General features: G+C 43.8%; 1 protein-coding gene and 1 long non-coding RNA gene across 3 annotated transcripts in view; one reads left to right on the top strand and one right to left on the bottom strand.

The window, feature by feature from the left end:
• Positions 1 to 799: 799 nt before the first annotated feature.
• Positions 800 to 8,882, top strand: LOC135394373 (uncharacterized). Its single transcript, XR_010422862.1, has 3 exons — positions 800 to 886; positions 8,397 to 8,529; positions 8,630 to 8,882. It is a non-coding gene; the product is annotated as an uncharacterized LOC135394373 (long non-coding RNA).
• LOC135394372 (oxidation resistance protein 1-like) overlaps positions 1,942 to 19,790 on the bottom strand; it is a 58,517-nt gene continuing 40,668 nt past the window's right edge. For both annotated transcript variants that reach the window (XM_064625091.1, XM_064625092.1), the window contains 4 exons: positions 17,991 to 18,252; positions 10,238 to 10,345; positions 7,676 to 7,998; positions 1,942 to 2,361 (listed from right to left, as the gene is read on the bottom strand). In XM_064625091.1, coding sequence (XP_064481161.1) covers positions 2,226 to 2,361; positions 7,676 to 7,998; positions 10,238 to 10,345; positions 17,991 to 18,252 — 829 coding nt within the window. In that variant the 3' untranslated portion in view covers positions 1,942 to 2,225. The remainder of the gene's footprint in view (positions 2,362 to 7,675; positions 7,999 to 10,237; positions 10,346 to 17,990; positions 18,253 to 19,790) is intronic.

Genomic DNA, 19,790 nt, shown 5'->3' with positions numbered 1-19,790 from the left:
CTTGCCACCCAAAATGGCGCTGCCCATGGTGGATATGGGGACAAATAGTGAGGATAGGTTGATTGATAGCGCCCCATATTTCAAGACTTCATTGGTCGGAAAGCTGAAAAAGTGGGTGGAGCTTCAGGTATAGGCATGACCCATTAATGGCCAGACTCCCTTTTAATATACGGCTCTGTACCGGAGGGAACGCCAGCGCCGCGGCCAACAATTGACTCGATAAATTGGGACGTCGTTTTTCAGCGGAGTTCGGTCTCCTTACTTCTCCTCCGTGTGCGAGACCTTTTTTAAAAGAGACCGTTAGCGCCGTTAGTTAACTCATATATAGTTGACACTTTACTTCATTGTGACACCTTCAATTGTTCTGAGGGACAGAAAATTCTGCGCACAAATATGTGGATGCTATTTATGTAACGTTGATGTTTAGGCGTTAGTGATGCAAAACTATCGATGGTACTATCGATACTATAGATCGTAGTATGAGAATCGAACTATCGATCGCACTATCGATAGTCGACAATTAATAGTACAGGGTTCGCCAAGATAAACTTCGGGGTTTGTAACGAAGATAAAACAAATTATAACAGTGCCGGAAAGCCAAAGTAGATGTTAGAAGACGTATTTATGCCCCAAAATTTTATGTCGATAATGCCGCTTGGTCTGTTTCTCTGCGGGTAAATCGTGAAAATTAAAAAATCGCCGCTGCCTAAACAGCTATATGTGCAACAGCTATACAGCTGTGTTTCAGCTTCTTTCGCCAGATGGCGAAACGGTCGAACGCGGCGTTGCAGAGTACGATTCTGCATTCAGTTCCACTGATTTCAAAGTCGTCTGCAATGCCGCGTTCGACCGTTTCGCCGTCTGACGGAAAGGAGCTGAAACACAGGTATAGCCGACTAGGTAGCGGCGGTTTTCTAATTTTCACGATTTATCCGCAGAGGGACGGACCAAATGGCAATATCGACATAAAATTTTGGGGCATAATACGTCCTATCGATAGTTAGCTATCGGAGAACTATCAGAGAGCAGATAAAAGTAGAAAAAGAAAATGCCTCACTCCTACAAGTTTTACAATACAACTCAGAGCAGCTTTCCCTCCGACGCTGACGTTGATGGTTCTCATGCCGCTCAAACCCTCAAACCAACCGCAAGGTCACATGATACTCTGCACTGGATTGACTGGCATTGCAGTCTCATGAGTGTGTACGATTTTATGATGAGCATCTTCGTTCGCTGCTTGCAGTGCATCATTCATATATTACAGCTAAACGGAAAGGGCTTGTGTCGCACCTGATTCTGTTCTCGTTGTCACTATGGCAGCGCGAAAACGAAGACGGGAACGAAAGCATCCATAGTGAAAACCAAACCTATGGCTGTCGATAGTAAAGAAAAACAAAAGAACAGTGCTATCGATAGTCAACTATCGTAAAACTATCGATCGTTTTTCAACAGTATCAATAGTACCATCGATAGCCAACAGTCGATATCCGAACGTTCGCCTTTCGCGATCGTCACACTGGCCCCCCCCCCCCCCATATAATTCTTTTCGGATTTGCAGCATTTGCGTGGGTCGGCCCGTGGCAGGTAGGAGGGCTCGAGCCCCCCCCCCCCCCCCCCCAGGACCCCCGTGGCTACGCCACTCCTAGTACATGTAGAAAAGCGGAAGCGCAAAAGCGACACGGACGACAGAACGCTAGTTTGTCTCTAAGCACTAGTTTGTCTCCCCTGCTCTGTCGTGAGTGTCGTTTTTTGCGCTTCCACTCTTCTACATGCCATTTATCGCAGAGGTCTTTGGAAGCTCCAAGCAAGCTCTTTTGGCAGCAAAAGCTTTTGTGCATCCTGAGGATATCACAGCATCCTTCTCTGCATGCCCTTGAATTTTGTCCAGTTGATCATGCACAGAGCATACGTTTCCTGGAGACTGGAAATATAGTCACGCAAGACTTTTATTTGGTGCAAACAAAGTCTTATGCACCATGTTTAATGCACAAACACTGAGGCAGTACATTTCTGAAACATTCACCTGCACACTCTGAGGACATGTGCAAAAGCTAGAGACATGCTCACAGTATTGTACTACTTCTAAATCTCCTTTCTGATGTGACGCCAACTTCCACTCTATCCGCTATGTCGAGGACAGGGATTTTGACCAACAAGTGCAGAAAGATTCTGTACACTATATACAGAAAACACGATTGTCTGCACACTATCACAGCAAAGGGGCTTCAAACAAAGCCCCAGGCCTCAATGGCCTTCACCACAAAGTCTTCTTTCTGAGACAGCACTTGGTTGCAGAATGTCTGGCAACGACGGCTGCGTCCATGGAACAAGTCTCCGTCCAACCACAGCCCAAATTGTCCACTGGAACATCACAATACAAGTTATCTTGCATTAAAATTTCCTTAGTATTGTAAACTCTTGCACATTGCAAAAGAACAAAGGCCTGATTAGAATTTAGCCTAGGGCACGTGGATGACACTTGACATCCTGGGAACCCTCCTCCACAGAGCCGCCTCCTACTCTTGGGCAGTGACAACATTGTGGTACTGTATTACTGTATGTACCGTAGTACCGTATTATTCGGGAAGCAAAATACTGGGCCCACTACCGCTAGTCCTACCCGTGAAATACGGTGAGACGCTGCAATGCTGCTGGATGCGCTGGGCGCAGTGACAATTGAAACACGCCATGTTCGCCAACTTTGTCACATTGTGTTCTAAGTTCATTGCCTGTTTTCTAATTTGAGTGACAGTATCGTCCTTCGCGTCAGTGCACCATTTTCTGAATGCAGGGTGCAAACCGAACAAAAGCACGGCACAGAAATCATGTGCTATGCAGAAACCAATCGCCACACTCGCTCAGAGGCGCTGGGCCAGATATATCCATGTGCAAAAATGCAGATGCGCAAATTTCGTGACCTTTTGTTTTCGCAGCACTTGTCGTGCCATACCAGGTTACACGAGTAAGTACGGTATTCTTTATGGTGACGAATAACAGTGGCTCACAAATCATGACTACATGAATTGTAAAACCAATATGATATGCAATATATTATCTATTTTCTCGTCTTTCTTCCCATCCATTCACTCTTGATTCTTCTTCATTCAAATCTGCTGTTGTCTCTCATATTGAAACTCACAATACAAATGCTTTTATTTGTAATTTCTCATGTGTACATTGACTTCAATTATATCATACATTTTGCTTTGTATTGGTCCCAGCCATAAAGGTCTACTTACATTACTAGTTTGTGTAGTTTATAGTCATAATAATTACGATTTCTCTCCTTTCTATAGTACAGTCGACCCCCGTTTATCCGGACTTCATTTATCCGGATCCCGCGGTATCCGGACAAAAGGCACGGGAACGGATTTTCCTCCATGTATTTCGTTCTCGTTTATCCGGACTTCAGCTTCCGGACTCGGACAAGAATTCCAGGGAACGAAAGTCGAAAATTCTTGTAATCCAGCTTCAGTTATCCGGACTACCGTGAGTAAGAGGAGACGCTGACCTCACTTCGTCACCCTTTTCGCTGTTTCGGGGTTATTCCCGTCACACGTCAGGGACCTACATTCCTCCGTAGGGGAGACAACCGTGCACGATGACCCCCTTTTCTATTTGTGTGCGTTGGGGCACGTTGACCAGTCGAGTCATTTGGAAATATCTCGAGGAACTGTCCGGTTCTAGAGGGGAAAACTCCAACCCGGAGGGCCTGCTGCTTACGGCCCGTTGAGCTGCGATTCCTGATGCAGAGGCTCACTGCGACTGCCGTAGATGATGCTGCGATTTCTGACTACGTTGACGTTGATAAGGATGATGACGCATGTGCAGCTATGACTGATGACGGTGTGATTGCTGCTGTTGCCTCCGATCATGTGCAGCAAGACGGTGCCGATGACGCCAGTGAGAATCAAGGCTCCGACATTGACACTTTGCGTCCGCACCGTCATTCTTCGAGCAGCGCAACAGTGTGGCTCAACTCTATGCAATTAGCAAAAGTTTGCAGGAATCGAGTGCCTACACTACTATGTAACAGCTGTCATTGACAAGATTTCTGTGTTTTAATTAAACCTTGCTCTGTAGGACGTCTCTATTCGGTCGTTTCATTTATCCTGATGCCCCGGTATCCGGACGATTTCGCCGGGAACAGCACCGTCCGGATAAACGGGGGTCAACTGTACCACCATGTAACGGCACTGGGAAATTGGGGTGTTAAAAGAAATAAATGACTACGAGATCTAGTATCAATGGTCACGCACTTGTCGGCAAAGAATGAATTGCACATGCTGCTGACTGTAGTGACAGTCCTGCAACCAGCTTGCTTTGTTCAGTAAATGCTTTCGACAGATATTGTGATATTATGTTATCTACCATTTAGGTGAAGCAGATTTTTTTTTTTTTATAGTGCAGTGTGCAAAGAACTGATTGATATTGGGCATTTGTGCGATGGGCAATGAGAAGTTGAAGCATCAGAGTTCTACTATAGGTGTGCGTAGCCTTTTAAGTTAAAAAAAGGACTTCAAGTAGTGTCTTCATGGAGAATTTTCTAACATACAATAACCTTCTAGGAAAAGATGGCAAGTGTGCCACCACATTGTAAATGGAGATCAGGAACATTATTGACCTGCTCGTGACTGAATGTACCACCATTAAATATTCAACCTACATGTCCATTTTTGAACCATATGATGCTGAAACCCATGAGAAGTAAATCTCTAACAAAGCCATGGTCTTGCAGAGAAGACTGCATTGATAGCTCATCACAGACAGTTTGAGAGCCTGTTTGGGCACAAGTATCCATGTTGACAGCCAGTGATGGGCAGTAGTGCAAAGTACTGAAGTGCTACACTTAGGACATTTCTGGATGGACATTACTAAGGACATTACTTTGCCTTAAAGGAGCATAGAAAGTGCATATTGTAACTGCAGTACAGAGACAGGACGAGCAGGATTAGGACAGACAGACACACACACTTGCAATGTCCGTCCTGATCCCGCTCATCCCGTCCCTGTCCTGCAGTTACAATATGAACTATTACCATCTTTATCCCACTGGTGAGCATAGAAAGTAGTTGAAAAATTTTTTCTTTTATTTTTTGTACTGCATCATATGAACATACTACCTTCAGGAACCATCACGCGAAATATTTCCTTTGGGAACTTTGAACTGCCCGAGAAAATTACTTTACAAGAGAGTGCGCAGCAGCGGAGACGTCGCCCAGCAGCTCCTCACGTCTGGTGACGTGAGGTGGCGGAGCACTTTTCATTGCCTACTGAGAATCATCTGGTAGCAAGAGTGATCCATCGAGACGTAGTACGGGCGGCGTGAAATGCAACTGCAAAAAGAAAGAAAGAAAAAAGAAGACGCGCGCCTCGGTATTGGTGACACACCACGTTGCACACTGGCAGCCGAGGGGAGCAGGTTATCTGACCCGTGAGGTTGACAGTTCTCTTGCGCTCCTGGATTACCCACTGCACTCATAGTTTTTGTGCGAATGTGTGTCCCAGCGCTCGTAATCCTAATTTATAGATCTCCTGACATATTTGTTTTCTAGTCCTTCCAGGCTCCTTTAAGTACATCTCAATGTGTGTAGTTGTACTGTACTTCAGGAGAAAAAAAAAATGCATATCAGCAGATAAATTATCGTGTCAGGTAGGCCCATCTTAGAAGAAAATGCAGCGCTCGCAGGCTTGAAATGTAGAGAATCCATAACAACTAGGTGCCAATTATATCTTTCAAAGTCAGGAGAAAAAAAAAATATCCACACACGTTATCACTGCTGCATGAAGCATGGTAACTTACTTTTCAATCTTTTCCATGTTCACGTTCCCTGTTTTTGATCATCTGTTACATTGTTCCTTTCAGCTGTCAGTACAATCATACAATCATCATACTACTTCACAATGCGTTCCCCCGACCCCGTCGCATGCTCTCTTGTCATGCTCAGTTGCAGTGAACACCCACTTTGATGTCACATAATTTATATTTAAAATTTCATATAGCCAGCACTGATTCTTGAAATGGGCAACTGCCCCATCTGACACGTAGGTAATTGCTGATGCAATGGGACGATTTTCAAACAGCCAGGCTTCAATGACGTTGGCAGCAAGTCTTGAACTTTCTTTGTTGCACCAGCAGCCCTCTCCGGTATCAGTCTTCACCAGTCACAAATTGTACCTTCTTCCTCCCACAAACCCATGCATATCATGTTTCAGTACAGGCTGTAATTTTGTTATCTTCAAAGTTGATGTCGTTTGTTCAATAAATGTTCTCAAAGCCCTATTTTGTCTTTATTTCACATAACAGAGCACTTTTGAGTCGAGAAAAAAGAACAGCCGTAGCTGTTGCTGCGCCCTTTACTGAGAAGTCAGTGCAGGGGTACTTTGCATCTCTGAAACGTAACTTCACCCAACTCTGAGGCAAGTTTTTCTTTGATGTGCTATTTTGAGTCGTTATGAACGTTTGTCAGAAAAATGAACAACATCATGAATGGGAACATATGGGAAGCGCGCTGTTGGATATACCCATTTTCGGTAGACCACCGAAACATTTTGTATTCTTTGTATTAAACATATCCCCCCCCCCCCTCACAAAATGGCCATTGGGTACTTTACTTTAAGTACATTTGCAATATGGTACTTTGGAGTGTTGTACTACTTGTACTACCACAAATACCCATGATCCCAGATAGTTGCAATTTTGTGGTTACTTTGCACATCATTGTTGACTGCTGACATGCATGCATCGTATATTGTTCTACAGGACAAACCACCTTCACACAAGAAGTAGAATCTGAAACTTCCTCTCTTTGCTACAATATTATGCTATATCGTACATCAGATAAAGTTGTGGCAACTTTTCTAAAACAAGCACCACTGCAAACCAATGCATTTCCACAATTATTATTGTAGGATGCTCGATTTCTCTTATGCAATGCACTTCACTTCATGTGACTGCCAAATTTTTCAGTCATGAGTCAAAAGACATGACAGAACGGAGTGCTGTTGACTTCAATATATATGAGTAGCTAGCAGGAGCACATGTGCAGTGGTGCAGCGCTCACATGCCCAAAGAGAAAGCTTATAAGCATGAGCTCAATTAGACAGCTTCAAACATGTTCTACTGGATGGCAACATGTTGACATTAAAGATGCTAGGAAGTGGCATTTAGGCATGCTCAGAAGCCCAATTCGTTAAGCGGTCTATGAAGAGTGCCATGCAAGATATTTTAGCTGAGCGGTGAACTATGCAACTGAGTCTACAAAACCTCCATGAAGCAATGCATGTAGCGACAGAACCTATCTGGTGCACTGTGATCATGCTGCTGTGACATTGAGGGAGGGTAAGCTATATGAAATTCGTTACCAAATTTTTGGGCCGGGGCCCACACAACGTGGTTATATTTCCCACATTTGAAGCAACAGTGTTTGGACAGGAGGTGTCTGCACTTCTCAAAAGGGGAAATGGTTACATCGCAGTCTTGTACTGCATGGGTGTCACTGTTACACAATGGGCAGCATCATGACAGATGTGTTGTAGACCCTGACGCTAAGAACAAGGCGTCTGAAGGATACCGCAGAATGGAAGACTTAATGCACAAAGTTTTGGCACAGACAAATTTTAAGCAAAGTCACGTCAAAATGCCTTTGCCACTGTGAGAAAGCGCATTACTTACTTGCCAGCTCCAAAGGCAACAGAGTCTGGATTGCCTTTGATGAAGTAGGCATTGTCCCCTGTCCAGTGATACGCTCTGAAGCGGGGGTGGAACGTGAACAGGAAAGACTCGCCCGTGCCGTAGAAGTGGTCGCTGACCTTAAGTGGACAGGAAGCGCATGCCCCAAACATGGTGCCCTGGGTATCCAGGACAACAAGTAGTACAGGGCCCTCGTATGTCCTCATTTCTCGGTACAGAGTTTTGAGGCTGAATCCATCTCGCAGGCTGCTGTAGAGCAAGGCCCATGAGTAGCTTTCTGCGCGTGCTGGTAGGTGTCTGCACAACTGTAGGACATATGTTACAGTTAACGGTGCTTGTTATTTGAGCCTTGTCAGCTGAATATAAACAAAACTCAGTCTATCAAGACTACTATTCCTATTTTGTTTTGCCGGTATGATTTCTCATAAAAAAGGAGCAGAAGTAATTCCTTCAGCAGCAGTTGCTCACCACCCAGTCACTGAATGTGTATGTTCAATAGAAATAGCACTACCACTGGCACTTGAGCAGCTTCTCTTGTAATTGAAGTTGTTGCAGTAACTATTCCTAGCTCATCAACTTCTGCTCACTGAGGTTTTTGTCGCTATAATCTACCCCATGACCGTTCCTTATAAACACAGTTATTCCTTGACAATTTCTTGGAAGTCCCGTGTAATACATTACATCTTTTTTGCCTCTGCCACAGCATCACTACCTGGTATGTGTTTGGCATCACTGCACTACTACCAACATGCTCCTATCTCATTCTTTCCCGGAATGTACCACTCACATCCTGCTGTGGAGCACTGCCACAGGTCACCCACAATGGCTTAGTCCAGGTTGAGTTTCAAGTTCACTCTCATAATTCTTTTTAAGGTCTATTTTGTTACTGCACATGTGCTAGAGCAGCATGCTTACTGGCATTTTCTGGTTCCCCAGACTCTGCAGTTGGTGGGAATGAGAGCTTAGGAACTCAATGGGCTGCATCAGGTCATACTCACCTGTTCTGTCGCTCTCGTTCTGTTATGCTTGACACAGCACGTATGCACACTGTAGAATTAACACTGTCTGTTGTGAGGCGTGCATGTGCTTTGTGCGCTAGATCAAGACTAGCCGCAGAGATACCATCGTCAGCATCACCAACCAAATTCATTTTACCACACGCAAGAATTTGTTATAAATAAAGACTATAACAAGGTTTTTTGGAGGTGTTGATTCTTCAGCTTGTGCCAATGTGACTCTTTGCAACAAGAACATTCCTTCAAGAAATCTCGCCTTCAAGAAGAAAGGAAAATACATCTTAGCCTTGTTTCTCATGAGCACTATGTCTTTACCAGGGTGTCGGAGCGAACCGAAAACCGGGAAAAAAAAACACGCTATTTTGGTGTGAACCGGAACGGAATCGAAACCGTATACGTTTTTTTCGCTCAGGAGGGAAACCGAAAAATATATTTAACGGTTTTCGGTCCAAGAAAACACTTCGCCGGTTTGGACTACGGATAGGCGAATGAAACAGACGTCATGTGCTCTGAAGTCATGTCAAGGATACTATATGAGGGTTACGGTTACGGTGGAATGTATGTCGGTATACTATGACTCTTAGGCTCCCTTTGTAATGGTTTATTGTTCGTGCACGCACACAGACTTAGAGGTACACGTGACTCTCTAGCAATGTGCCGTAGTGTTCGTTTTAATTTGATCCCCCCAAACTCTCCTCAACTAAACAGCGACCCAAGGGGGTCTGTATAACGGCTTCTTTCGGTAATATCGCGCAACGCGTCCCTTGTTTGAGAGCAGCTAAGTTGAATACATTTACTTATACGCGAGGGCAAGCCCGTGCGAAATGGCAACTCTTTTGTGGACAGGACACGAAGAAAATACAACGGAGCCTTCGAGCGCGTTTGTGAGTGAAGGTGTTCCTCGATTTGCGTCGTACTCGTGCGGTGGTGCTTGCTGGTTAGACAGTAGCAACAGACATTCGGATGGGACGTGATCGCTCCAACCGAGCAAGAAAGAACTTTACGTATGACATCACGACAAACAAGTCCGTTTGTAGCATGCGCTTCAAGAAAGGAGAAAGCCCATTTGAACAGACAGTAACCTACAGGAACCAGGAGCTACCAATTTCACAGCTGTCTATTAATATTAAATACCATGTATGCGGAATAAACAGGTTTACATTTTGTAACATTGATTTTTTTTGTGGGGATGAATATTCCCAGCAGAAGCGGAACCGGTTAAAAACCGGTATGAACCGTTATTTTTTTGCTCCGGAGCAGAACCGGTACTGGATCGTTTATGATGCAACTGGAACGAAAACCGGAACGAAAAATGTTTCGGTTCGACACCCTGGTCTTTACAGCAATTTGATCACATATATATTTCAGCTGCAAAGGATAATAAGGTTCCTGAGCAGCTGTGACAGTAACCTTTCTGCAGCAAATTTGCAGGACATAGACACAGACAATATATGTGAGTTAGTATGACAGGTTTAATGCTTAGCACCCTAAACAGAAAAAAAAGAAATGTCTGCTGTTGAACACCTACCTGCCTCCTATGCTCATCTGCAAGAATCTCAGAAGGCTCTTGCATTTCTGGCAATGGCACCTCTTCCACAGGTACAACATCTGCCACAGGTGCTTCTGAGGGGACTACCTGTTTTGTTTGGGCCAAAGAGAGGGGTGTAAATGAGCCTCCTTCCTGAAGAATGTTTCAACATCAATGGCATCTTTTCAAGTGCTATTACAAATATACAAGAGGCTTGGAGACCTAGAAGAGAATGCACAAACAAGTAAAAAGGAGCCTCAGAGCTAAGTTTTTTCAAGAAAGGCACCCTATCGAAAAATCTCACGACACCTTATGCAACATTTCTCTAATGATGACAGTAATGTATGAGCCATGCCTTTTTAACCTTTGCCGAAACCCTTCTAGCCTTAAAGGTTCATGCGTGACTGCATAGGAATGAACTAAGCCCAATGGCATTATATAGAGCTTGTATGGATTATAATGCTGAGTCATGGCTTTATAGGACTGGATGCAGCATGCTTTCAATGAGGCAAATAATATTTCTGCCTGACCTTATACGGCAGACTCTAGGTACATAAGTGGCATGAATCTAGAATTTTGCGAATCCGAATCTGAATCCAAGGAAGGTTCTGTGAATCCACGAATCTTACGAATCTCGAATCTTTCGAATCTTTTCTTTAAAAAGAGTTCACAACATATTGTTCATCGACTACAAGAAATACATGAGTTCTCAAGTCTGAATTATGTCCATAAAGCTAAAGCAACAATCAAAAGCAAAACCACATTACTTTTAAACTTGTAATGTAACAGTTCCTGCCTGAACTCCTTCAGTCCAGAGCAATGTAAACAAAGAAACAAGAAAACACCAGTCGGTCAATGGGGCTTTCAGCAGACTCCGGAGGCGCCAATTTGAAAAAGAAACGAACACGCATGGTCGGTGGATTCGAAAAATTCGATTCGCCATTTTGGGCACTGGGATTCGGATTCCCGAACATCAAATCCCTGCCTGGGATTCGTGGATTCGAGGATTCACGGATTCCGTTGGCACATCCCTAGTAAGAAGTTTGATGCTATGTTGGGCCATTCATGTGAATGGTGTCAAACATCAAAACCTTGCAAAAGATTGTTACTTAAATTACCTGGTTCATAAATTTACATGCATTAGGCAGCAAGGCTGCCTGGCATGCAAGGCTTTCAGCACTTGGTTTCCCCATAGTAGCCTAACATTTTAAAAGCCAAAGGATGGCTATGCAACCTGCAATATTATGCACTATTGTGTGTGCCTATGGATGTTTGTTTCCTAAATTCTGCACACTATAACATGCAGATATATAATATGTAAGGTACCATGGTGTAACACAGCACAAAATATTTTTGATTGATATTTGCGACTCTGCACGCTGCGCAGAGGCACATGCTGAAGAAAGGTGGGCAATATTAATTCATGAACCGAAAACTGTGGCACTGCTTATGACAACAGTTGTCCTACCAACACAAATTCCCCAAATTACTCTCCAACAATATGGGTGGTACCAAGAACATCCAACATACCATCCTCTCCCTCCCTTGTCTGTTATACAAAACCCCACAGAAAACCTGAGGACACTGTACACGTATTTTCCTTGAATTGTCTTGTCAGCTTCAAGTGTGCTGTGTATATTACTGTGTTAAGCTACAGGGGTTGAGAGGGATGCAGTGGATTCAAGTTGGCAGCATAAAGCCTGGGCATACACCAATATCAAGTATGACCAAATCCACCACGTAAATCTGACATTAATTTGACCACATAGATAATGTGCAATCCTCTTTCTGTCCACCATTTTCGCTTGAGCTCAAAACTGAAACTTTCCATCAGCATCTCAGTCCATTTCAAAATTTCAATCGTTAAGCCTACGCACCACAAGTTGATAAATCATCAATTTCTACCATTTTACAACTATCCAGACCAACTGTTCATACCTGGAAATATTATGCTTCATGCAGAGCAAGAAGTACTAAATGTCAGACTACAAGTAACATAAGATAATGTGGTCTTCTTGCAATTGCTGAAAGAAGCAATACATTTTTTGCTTCAAGAACTGTTTTGACTACTAAGCTGAATTATATTCTGTACACAGTCACTAAATGTCATCACTCAGGATAAGCGGGACCCGAACTTAAACCAGGTGTTTCTCCCGGTTGAATAATTCGTAAACAGGTGGCGCTGTCGAAGAACTTTTTCATAAAGATCCTTGAGACATCAGCCAAGAACTGAGCAGTGAGTGGCTCAATTGCATACGGATATTAATTAAATAAACATCCTAACCTTTAAATTTAATTTTGGACACTTTTGGAACCTATACTTTGCATATCGGGACCTTCAGCGAAACACATTCCAGGAAAAAAGCCGCTTCGACACTTAGTGATTTTTTTCGAGCAATTAATTGGTTTCAGTTTACATGTTTATTTTGCGGAATAGCATAAGAATGCGCTCTTTCGCTCAACTATCCGACACTAGATGATGTGTTCATCCGCTCAGTTCACACGCAGGGGTGCAAGATAAGGAACGGCCATGAATGAACTTTCACCGTCTCATCTTCTCTACTGAGCTAGCAGCACGTGCGCGTTGTGTCGCCTGGTGAGTGCGGTGCTGCCACTTTATGATGATCTGTTCACGATAATTGCAAGCGCTTGCACCCCGATGTGCAAACCAAGTGGATGAACACATAATCTAGGGTCGGATAGTTCAGCAAAAGAGCATATTGTTACGCTACTGCACGCAAGAAATATGTAAACCGAAACGAATTCTTTACCCGAAAAAGTGTCGAAGCAGGTTTTTTCCTGGAATATGTTTCACTGAAGGTCACCATATGTAAAATAAAGATTCCGAAAGCATCCGAAGTAAAATTTAAAAGTTAGGATGTTTATGTAATTAATGAGTGTATGCAAATGAGATGCTCACTGCTCAGTTCTTGGCTGATGCCTCAAGGATGTTTACAAAAAGGAAATTATTTGATGCTGCCACCTGTTTACAAATTATTTAGCCAGGGATTTATGTGAAACACCCGATCTATTATACCTAGAGCCTGAAGTTTTCGGGAAATATTTTTTGCTAAATTCGGGGAGTAAAAATCGGGTAAATAAACATGGGCTCTAAATTCATGCAAATTCGGGTGGAAAAACTTCGAGTACACTAAATTCTGGGACAAATCGGGCTCAGTTACTCAAACTAACTGAATTAGTTCCGTAGAAATGGTGATGTAACTGCATTTGCTGCCAAACAAGTTAGTGTGCATTCCTACAGACATCACAGTGAGGGCAATTTGCCGGGTAAAAATTGGGTTTCACCCTAAAGGGGCAAACTTCAATTCGGGGTGCAAGTTCGGGGAAGAATCGGGTTAAACCCTAAAACTTCAGGCTCTAATTATACCCTTAAAGGAGAATAGAAGGCATCTAAAAAAATATATCCGTTTAATGTGTGATATGAACATACTACCTTCAGGAACTGTCACGCAAAATATTTCCTTTGGGAAGTGCACATTTCCTGAGAGAATCAGTTCACAGGGCTTTCAGGAAACTTTCAGGGCTACTTGTGTCATGTTACAGTGCCAGATCATTTGCACCCTATTATTGGCCGCTGAGAATCGTCTGCTACAGTGTGAGAGCAAGGTGACCTGTCAAATGCTGTGCCTCAGATGCGGAACATGCGATGTCCAATACAACCACAAAAAGAAACCAGAAAAAAGGCCTCGCTATTGGGCGGACGAAATGATGTCGCAGACTGTCAGCCGAGGGAGGCTTTTCTGACCTGCGACATTGAAAGCTCTCTTGTGCACCAGAATTGTGTACTGCACTTAATATTCAGGGATGAGGAAGTTACTTGACAAAAGGAACCCGTTACAAGTTAAGTTACTGTGTACAAAATGTAACTACATTAGTAACGAAGTTACTAGTTATGAAAATGAACTTGAAGTTAGTTAGTTGAGTTAGTTTCAAGTTACTTGCTACGTAATATGTACTTTTTAGTTTTCGATCTTTGTATAATTCAGATCTTGATTTCACACTGGGTGGTGCAAGACGATTCCGAATAGTTTTCATGCATCAAAATTATACCAGCCTTAGATATGATGAAAGAAGCTGTACCTGGATGTGCTTCCTTAAGCTGGCATTTTATGCTTTTGAAGTCTTAAAATATTGTTTAATTTTAATGAAGAACAAAGAAGTCATCAGAATTTTAAGTTAGATAAGTTGTCCTCCTCTGCACATATTTTGTAGGACCGTTAAAAGTGTAGCAGTTAATGTGGCTACACAATGACCTCTGGCATTATAAAAACACTACTCGTCGCTATGAGTAACGACACCTGAGTCAGAGTACACAGCCAAAATATAATTTGTAACAAGGGAGTGGGACAAAACTTGCTGTGCATGTTCAACCAGCATGCACATGATTGTTGTCTCACTAGAGAGGGAGCACGCGGCTCGCATTACTTGTGCACCAGAATTGAACAAAAGAACTTGGAACCTATCTTAAGCTACTTTGTTACCTAAAAGTTACCTAAAAGAGGAACAAGTTCCTCAAGAAGTTATTGGAAGTCAAAAGTATTGAGTTAAGTTAAAAGTTACAGAAGAAGTAATGAGTTACTTGTAATGAATTACTCTTAACACGGCTTGTATTTCTTGTGGAAGCACCTATGTATCCCAGGGCTTGTAATCCTAATTTCTATTCTTCCTGGCATATTTTTATTGAGCCTTCCATGATCCTGTAATATGCCTAGATGCAATATTCTACAAATCTAGATCACATCAAATATCATCGTTATACATGTAAGGGTCGTTCAAGGTTGACCGAGACTCTTGCTCAAGAAAACCCAGAGAGTAAATATAATTGAATAAAACTCTGAGAGTGCGAAGTGCAATCCTTCTCGGGTCAGCAGCACGTGCAGCAGTGCACGTGTAGCAGCAGCAGCTATCATGGCGGCAAGCAGTGTGTCTGTAGCTGTGGAACCGCGCCCCATAATCAAGCTCCTCGTGAAGGAGAACGTCAAACCAGCTGAGACTTTTCAAAGATTACAGGCACAGTACGGGGAACAAACGATGTCAAGGGGAAGAGTGTACGAATCGTGCAGGCAGTTCGGCGAAGGATGGGATATGGTGACGAATGAACCACGTGGACACGTTCGTCCGACTGCAGTCATGCCAGTGAATATCACAGGCACTGAGCAAGCCACTCTCGAGAAATGGAGAGTAACAGTTTGGGATTTAGAAGCCCAGCGTAATATTAGTGTCGGCAGCGTGGAGACAATCACTCACAAACACTTACTGTTCTGCAAAGTCTGCGCAAGAAGGGACATCTCACGTGTGACCAGAAGGGAGCATGCATGGCAGTCTCTGAGCAGCTGCTGAACTAGTTTCAATCCGAGGAGATTCTTACAAATTTTTACAATCAATCATCACGTGTGATGAAACCAGGATGCATCATTTCACCCCAGAGACAAAAAGCAGCAGCATGGAATGGCGACATAAGGCTTCCCCACCGCCAAAGAAAAGCAAGATGCAGCTGTCTGCTGGGAAGTCCATGGGAACTGTCTTCTGGAACATGCAGGGTGTCATCCAAGTGGACTTCTTGGAGCAAGGGGTCAAGATTAACACTACTCCACATTGATAAAGGGTGCTGTGCAAAATGCAATTCACAAGTAAAGGCCTGGGATGTTGTCCGAAAGGATCAATCTTCATCATGACAATGCCCGGTCTCACACAGCGAATTTGACAGTAGCAACCCAGGCCAAAATGCGCTGGTGTGGTGGCCAAGCCACAGAGACGACGAGGAAGTCTGGTGCCTCCTCGAGGCACGCTTTTTGAATTCGTTTTCATAGCTAGCTGCAGACAGAAAATAAATCAGTTCGGCCCTGACTCATGAAGCAGTCGTTTCGTGCTCCTCATTTTTGGTGACCCGGAATCGAACACCTGCGCTTCTTCAAGGATCCTTCCAGCGACCCCAATCTTTCCGCCTGTCAGACCTGCAGTCGCCGCTCAAGACATGGGCCAGCCCCATTTAGGCCACGTCGCTGTTCGTCTGCCACCATTTTGGCTTCGCAACCCCAGCATCTGGTTTCAGCAAGTCGAAGCTCAATTCCTCCTCGACGGAATGACATCCCCACTCACCCGGTACCGGCACATCGTTACTTCCTTGCCCTCAGAAATTGCGATAGATGTCGCAGACATCATATCCACTCCCCCGGCAGCCAACCCGTACGACGCCTTGAGAGCTGTTGTTCTCCAGCGCACCATGCTGTCAGAACGGAAGCGGCTTCAACAGCTATTAACCTCAAAGGAGCTCGGCGACCGCCGCCGCCCTTCCTCCATGCAACCCCTGTTCCACCCTGACACATGAGGTTTCGTGCTCCTCACTGGGAGGTTTTGCCCTATGCCCCTTCCAGCCCAGATTTAGCCCCAAGCGATTACCATTTGATGAAGCCCTCCACGGACGAAGCCCTCCAGAAAGATGTTCTGCAGTGGCTACGACAGCAGCCCACTTCTTTCTACACCAAAGGCATCAAATAGTTGCCACAGCGATGGCAGTGGTGTCTAGACGCACATGGTCAGTACTTTGAAAGACTGACATAGTTTGGTGCTTTCTGAATTTTCCATTGTATTTAAAGAAATAAAAGTGTGTCAACGTTGATCGAACCTTGTACTTAGCCATGTTCTGAAATGAAATAAAATCGTACCAGACTACGTATGATACTATGATACTAATGACATCGAATAACGCATGCAACCAAAAGGATGTATTATCTCATTTACATTTATCTCACTAGAACGAGCCATCCAAATTTTGACTTTTCTGTCTATGTATTAATGCACCTTTTCCATTATTTGGCATTCTAAGATAAAGACTTTCTCTACTGTCCTCTCTAAAATATAGCTTGGTGATAGCTTTGCCTTCACAGTGGAATACATATAACTTCTGGTTCAATAATCCATATTTTCAATGCATAACAGCATGAAGCTCCCCACAGTCAATATGTAAATGTACATCCATTTGTGCAGCTGCTGTCACTTAGAATTCACTCTACATCATCATCATAATCATTATTCAATTTCTCTATACTCTATTAGCAGCCAATGCTGTAGTATGTGCTGCTAGCAGAGTATTAAGGAAAGTAAATGGCACAAGTAAAATGGCACATTTCTCTCGGTGGATTATAATCCACCATAATCTGCAGAGAGAAATTCAGGGACTGCGAAAAAAGTGTTGCGTACCAGGTTCCCATGTTCTGTGGTGCTGTGTACGTCGGCCAAACACCTTAGGGAGCACGCCCGCTCCCTTCAGTGCACGCCTCTACTCCATCTAAAGCATCATGTTACGGACTGCGGCTGCTCTGTTCAGTTTCACGACACGTCTATCTTGGGTCACCATAGATCACAATGGGAACGCGTGATCCTAGAGGCCTCCCTCATTTCAAGAAAGGAGGGGATTGTGTTAGTCATGCCTCGATCGCTCTTTCCAATGATGAACTAGCGTTTCTAGGCCACCTTTCCGGTTGTCGCACTAATCCCCCACCTTTCGGGGCGTCGTGATAATCGCCTGACCTTATACCTGTACCTTCTGTCTTAGAATACATTCAGTTGTTAGTTTGAGCTCATCCTTTGCTGTTCCGCCTTACCAACTAGCCCACTTCTCCACGTTTAATTTGGAAGCAATGCCTAACTCCCAATATATGCAGCTACAACATATATTGTCAGAAAAGACAGGTCATAAAAGGCAATTTGTAACTTGTTCAGTGAAGCCCACCTCCCAGTCCGGGTGTTCCGTTGCACCTTCAAAAAAGCGCAGGAAACGCAGAGGTCCTCCAATTATGCGAGCCCCGCTAGATGGGGCCGCAACACTTGGTGGGGCTCCAGAAGATGAACTTCCGCCAGCAGGGTTGACTGCAGGAGGCTCTGGGGACTCATCATCAAAGAGCTCTAAACCTCGAGCACTGGGATCAGCTTCTTCCACGTCACCGTATATAGAAGGTGCCCACTTCTCCAAGAAGCGGTACAACTCTTCTACCCTGCAGGACCCCAGCACAGTACATTCATGTGTTGCACCTTAATCCTTCAGCACACACTGCATAGCCACATCACAATTACCTGGCTTAGCAAACTACGCTACTAGGCACCAAATAACAGAAAGACTTCCCTTGTTAGACATTACTGCTTTCCCACAAACACTACAAAATGTCTAGTTTTTCAGACAACAAAATCAGTTCAAGACAACTGCAGAGGTCTAGAAATTATTTGAATTTTGAGAACAACTTTCACTGCTGCACCATGTTGACAGGTAGCACTTAGGATATATTCATTCACCTTAATAATAAACCACAAATTTTTGCAGATACAAAAATTATAATTTATGGCTTTAACTTTTTTTATTTCTGCTTTCAGTTGTGTACCTGTCTCTATGTATGGGTGTCAACCACTCATGGGGATGTTACTCCATTGCCAACCTACTGTTGTGCGTTGGCATGGTTGTCTTGCCTGGAGTGGTCTTATCATCATATCTAAATGTTACAAAAATATATGCTCCCTTGGTCACGCTCCCTTGTAGGGTAGTAAATGGTATAGTACAGGTTGTAGGGTAAGGTTCATACTGAAGGTAAGGTTCTACTTTCGCTATACCTTTCCTTCTACATATTTTATTCGGCCTGTTCTATCTCTATTTGCTATTGGCGATGTGTACTTATGGCACTGCAGTCACAACGTTCTGACATCACGGGTAGGATTGGTGCAGAGTACAGAGCAGTGCAGAGCCTGTAGCTGCTTCAGAATGGTGGTATATTGCTTTATTTCACAATGTAAAATCTATGCTGGGAAAAGGACTGGAGTTTTCAGTATTATCCCACCGTTGAAAAGCTTCGGGAGGCAAGGCTAATCAAATTAAAGATAGGTAAAAAGATTGCAAGCAAGTTTCATGTTTGTAGCGACTACCACACACACTTTGGAAGGGTCTTGGCTCAATGCTGATGTCAGGGGCACAAGTGCGACAAAAGTCGTGCACACGCCGTCGTCGGGTGCAATTCAACATTACATAATGTGTCCTGCTTCAAAACCTGCTTCTTCCTGAAGCAAACAGTGCACTGTCTCAAATTCCTTACTGAGGTGCGCATGGCCGAAGGCATTGTTGAAAGCTTTAGAATCACTTATCCTAACGGTGTTAAACGACTGAACTGGTCTACATGGTGTACACACATACAACGGGAAAGGGGATATTTTTCAACGTTATCACCCTGTCTTGACAAAATGTAAGTCGCACATTGCCTCTGATTCAACACCGGACACAAATGCAGCACACTTTGTGCTCAGTCCTCGTTGCAAAGAGCCCGGCCAGGGGTCCCCTAATCAATCCATTCAACCATCCCGATAAGTGAAGACACTTCTTTGGTATTTTCCTCGGCGTTCCTGGAAATCCTTGCCCGGATCCGGAAACAGAAGCACGGACAAATGAAGGCAAATTGCATCGACTGAAATCTGTTGTAATGTTTTTTGTCCAAATAGCGCAGGATCTGGATAAGTGAAGTCCAGATAAACGGGGCTCAAGTGTATTAACATT

The sequence above is a fragment of the Ornithodoros turicata genome, chromosome 5, assembly GCF_037126465.1.
Source record: "Ornithodoros turicata isolate Travis chromosome 5, ASM3712646v1, whole genome shotgun sequence".
NCBI lineage: Eukaryota > Metazoa > Arthropoda > Arachnida > Ixodida > Argasidae > Ornithodoros > Ornithodoros turicata.
This window is presented reverse-complemented; position numbering and strand designations above follow the sequence as displayed.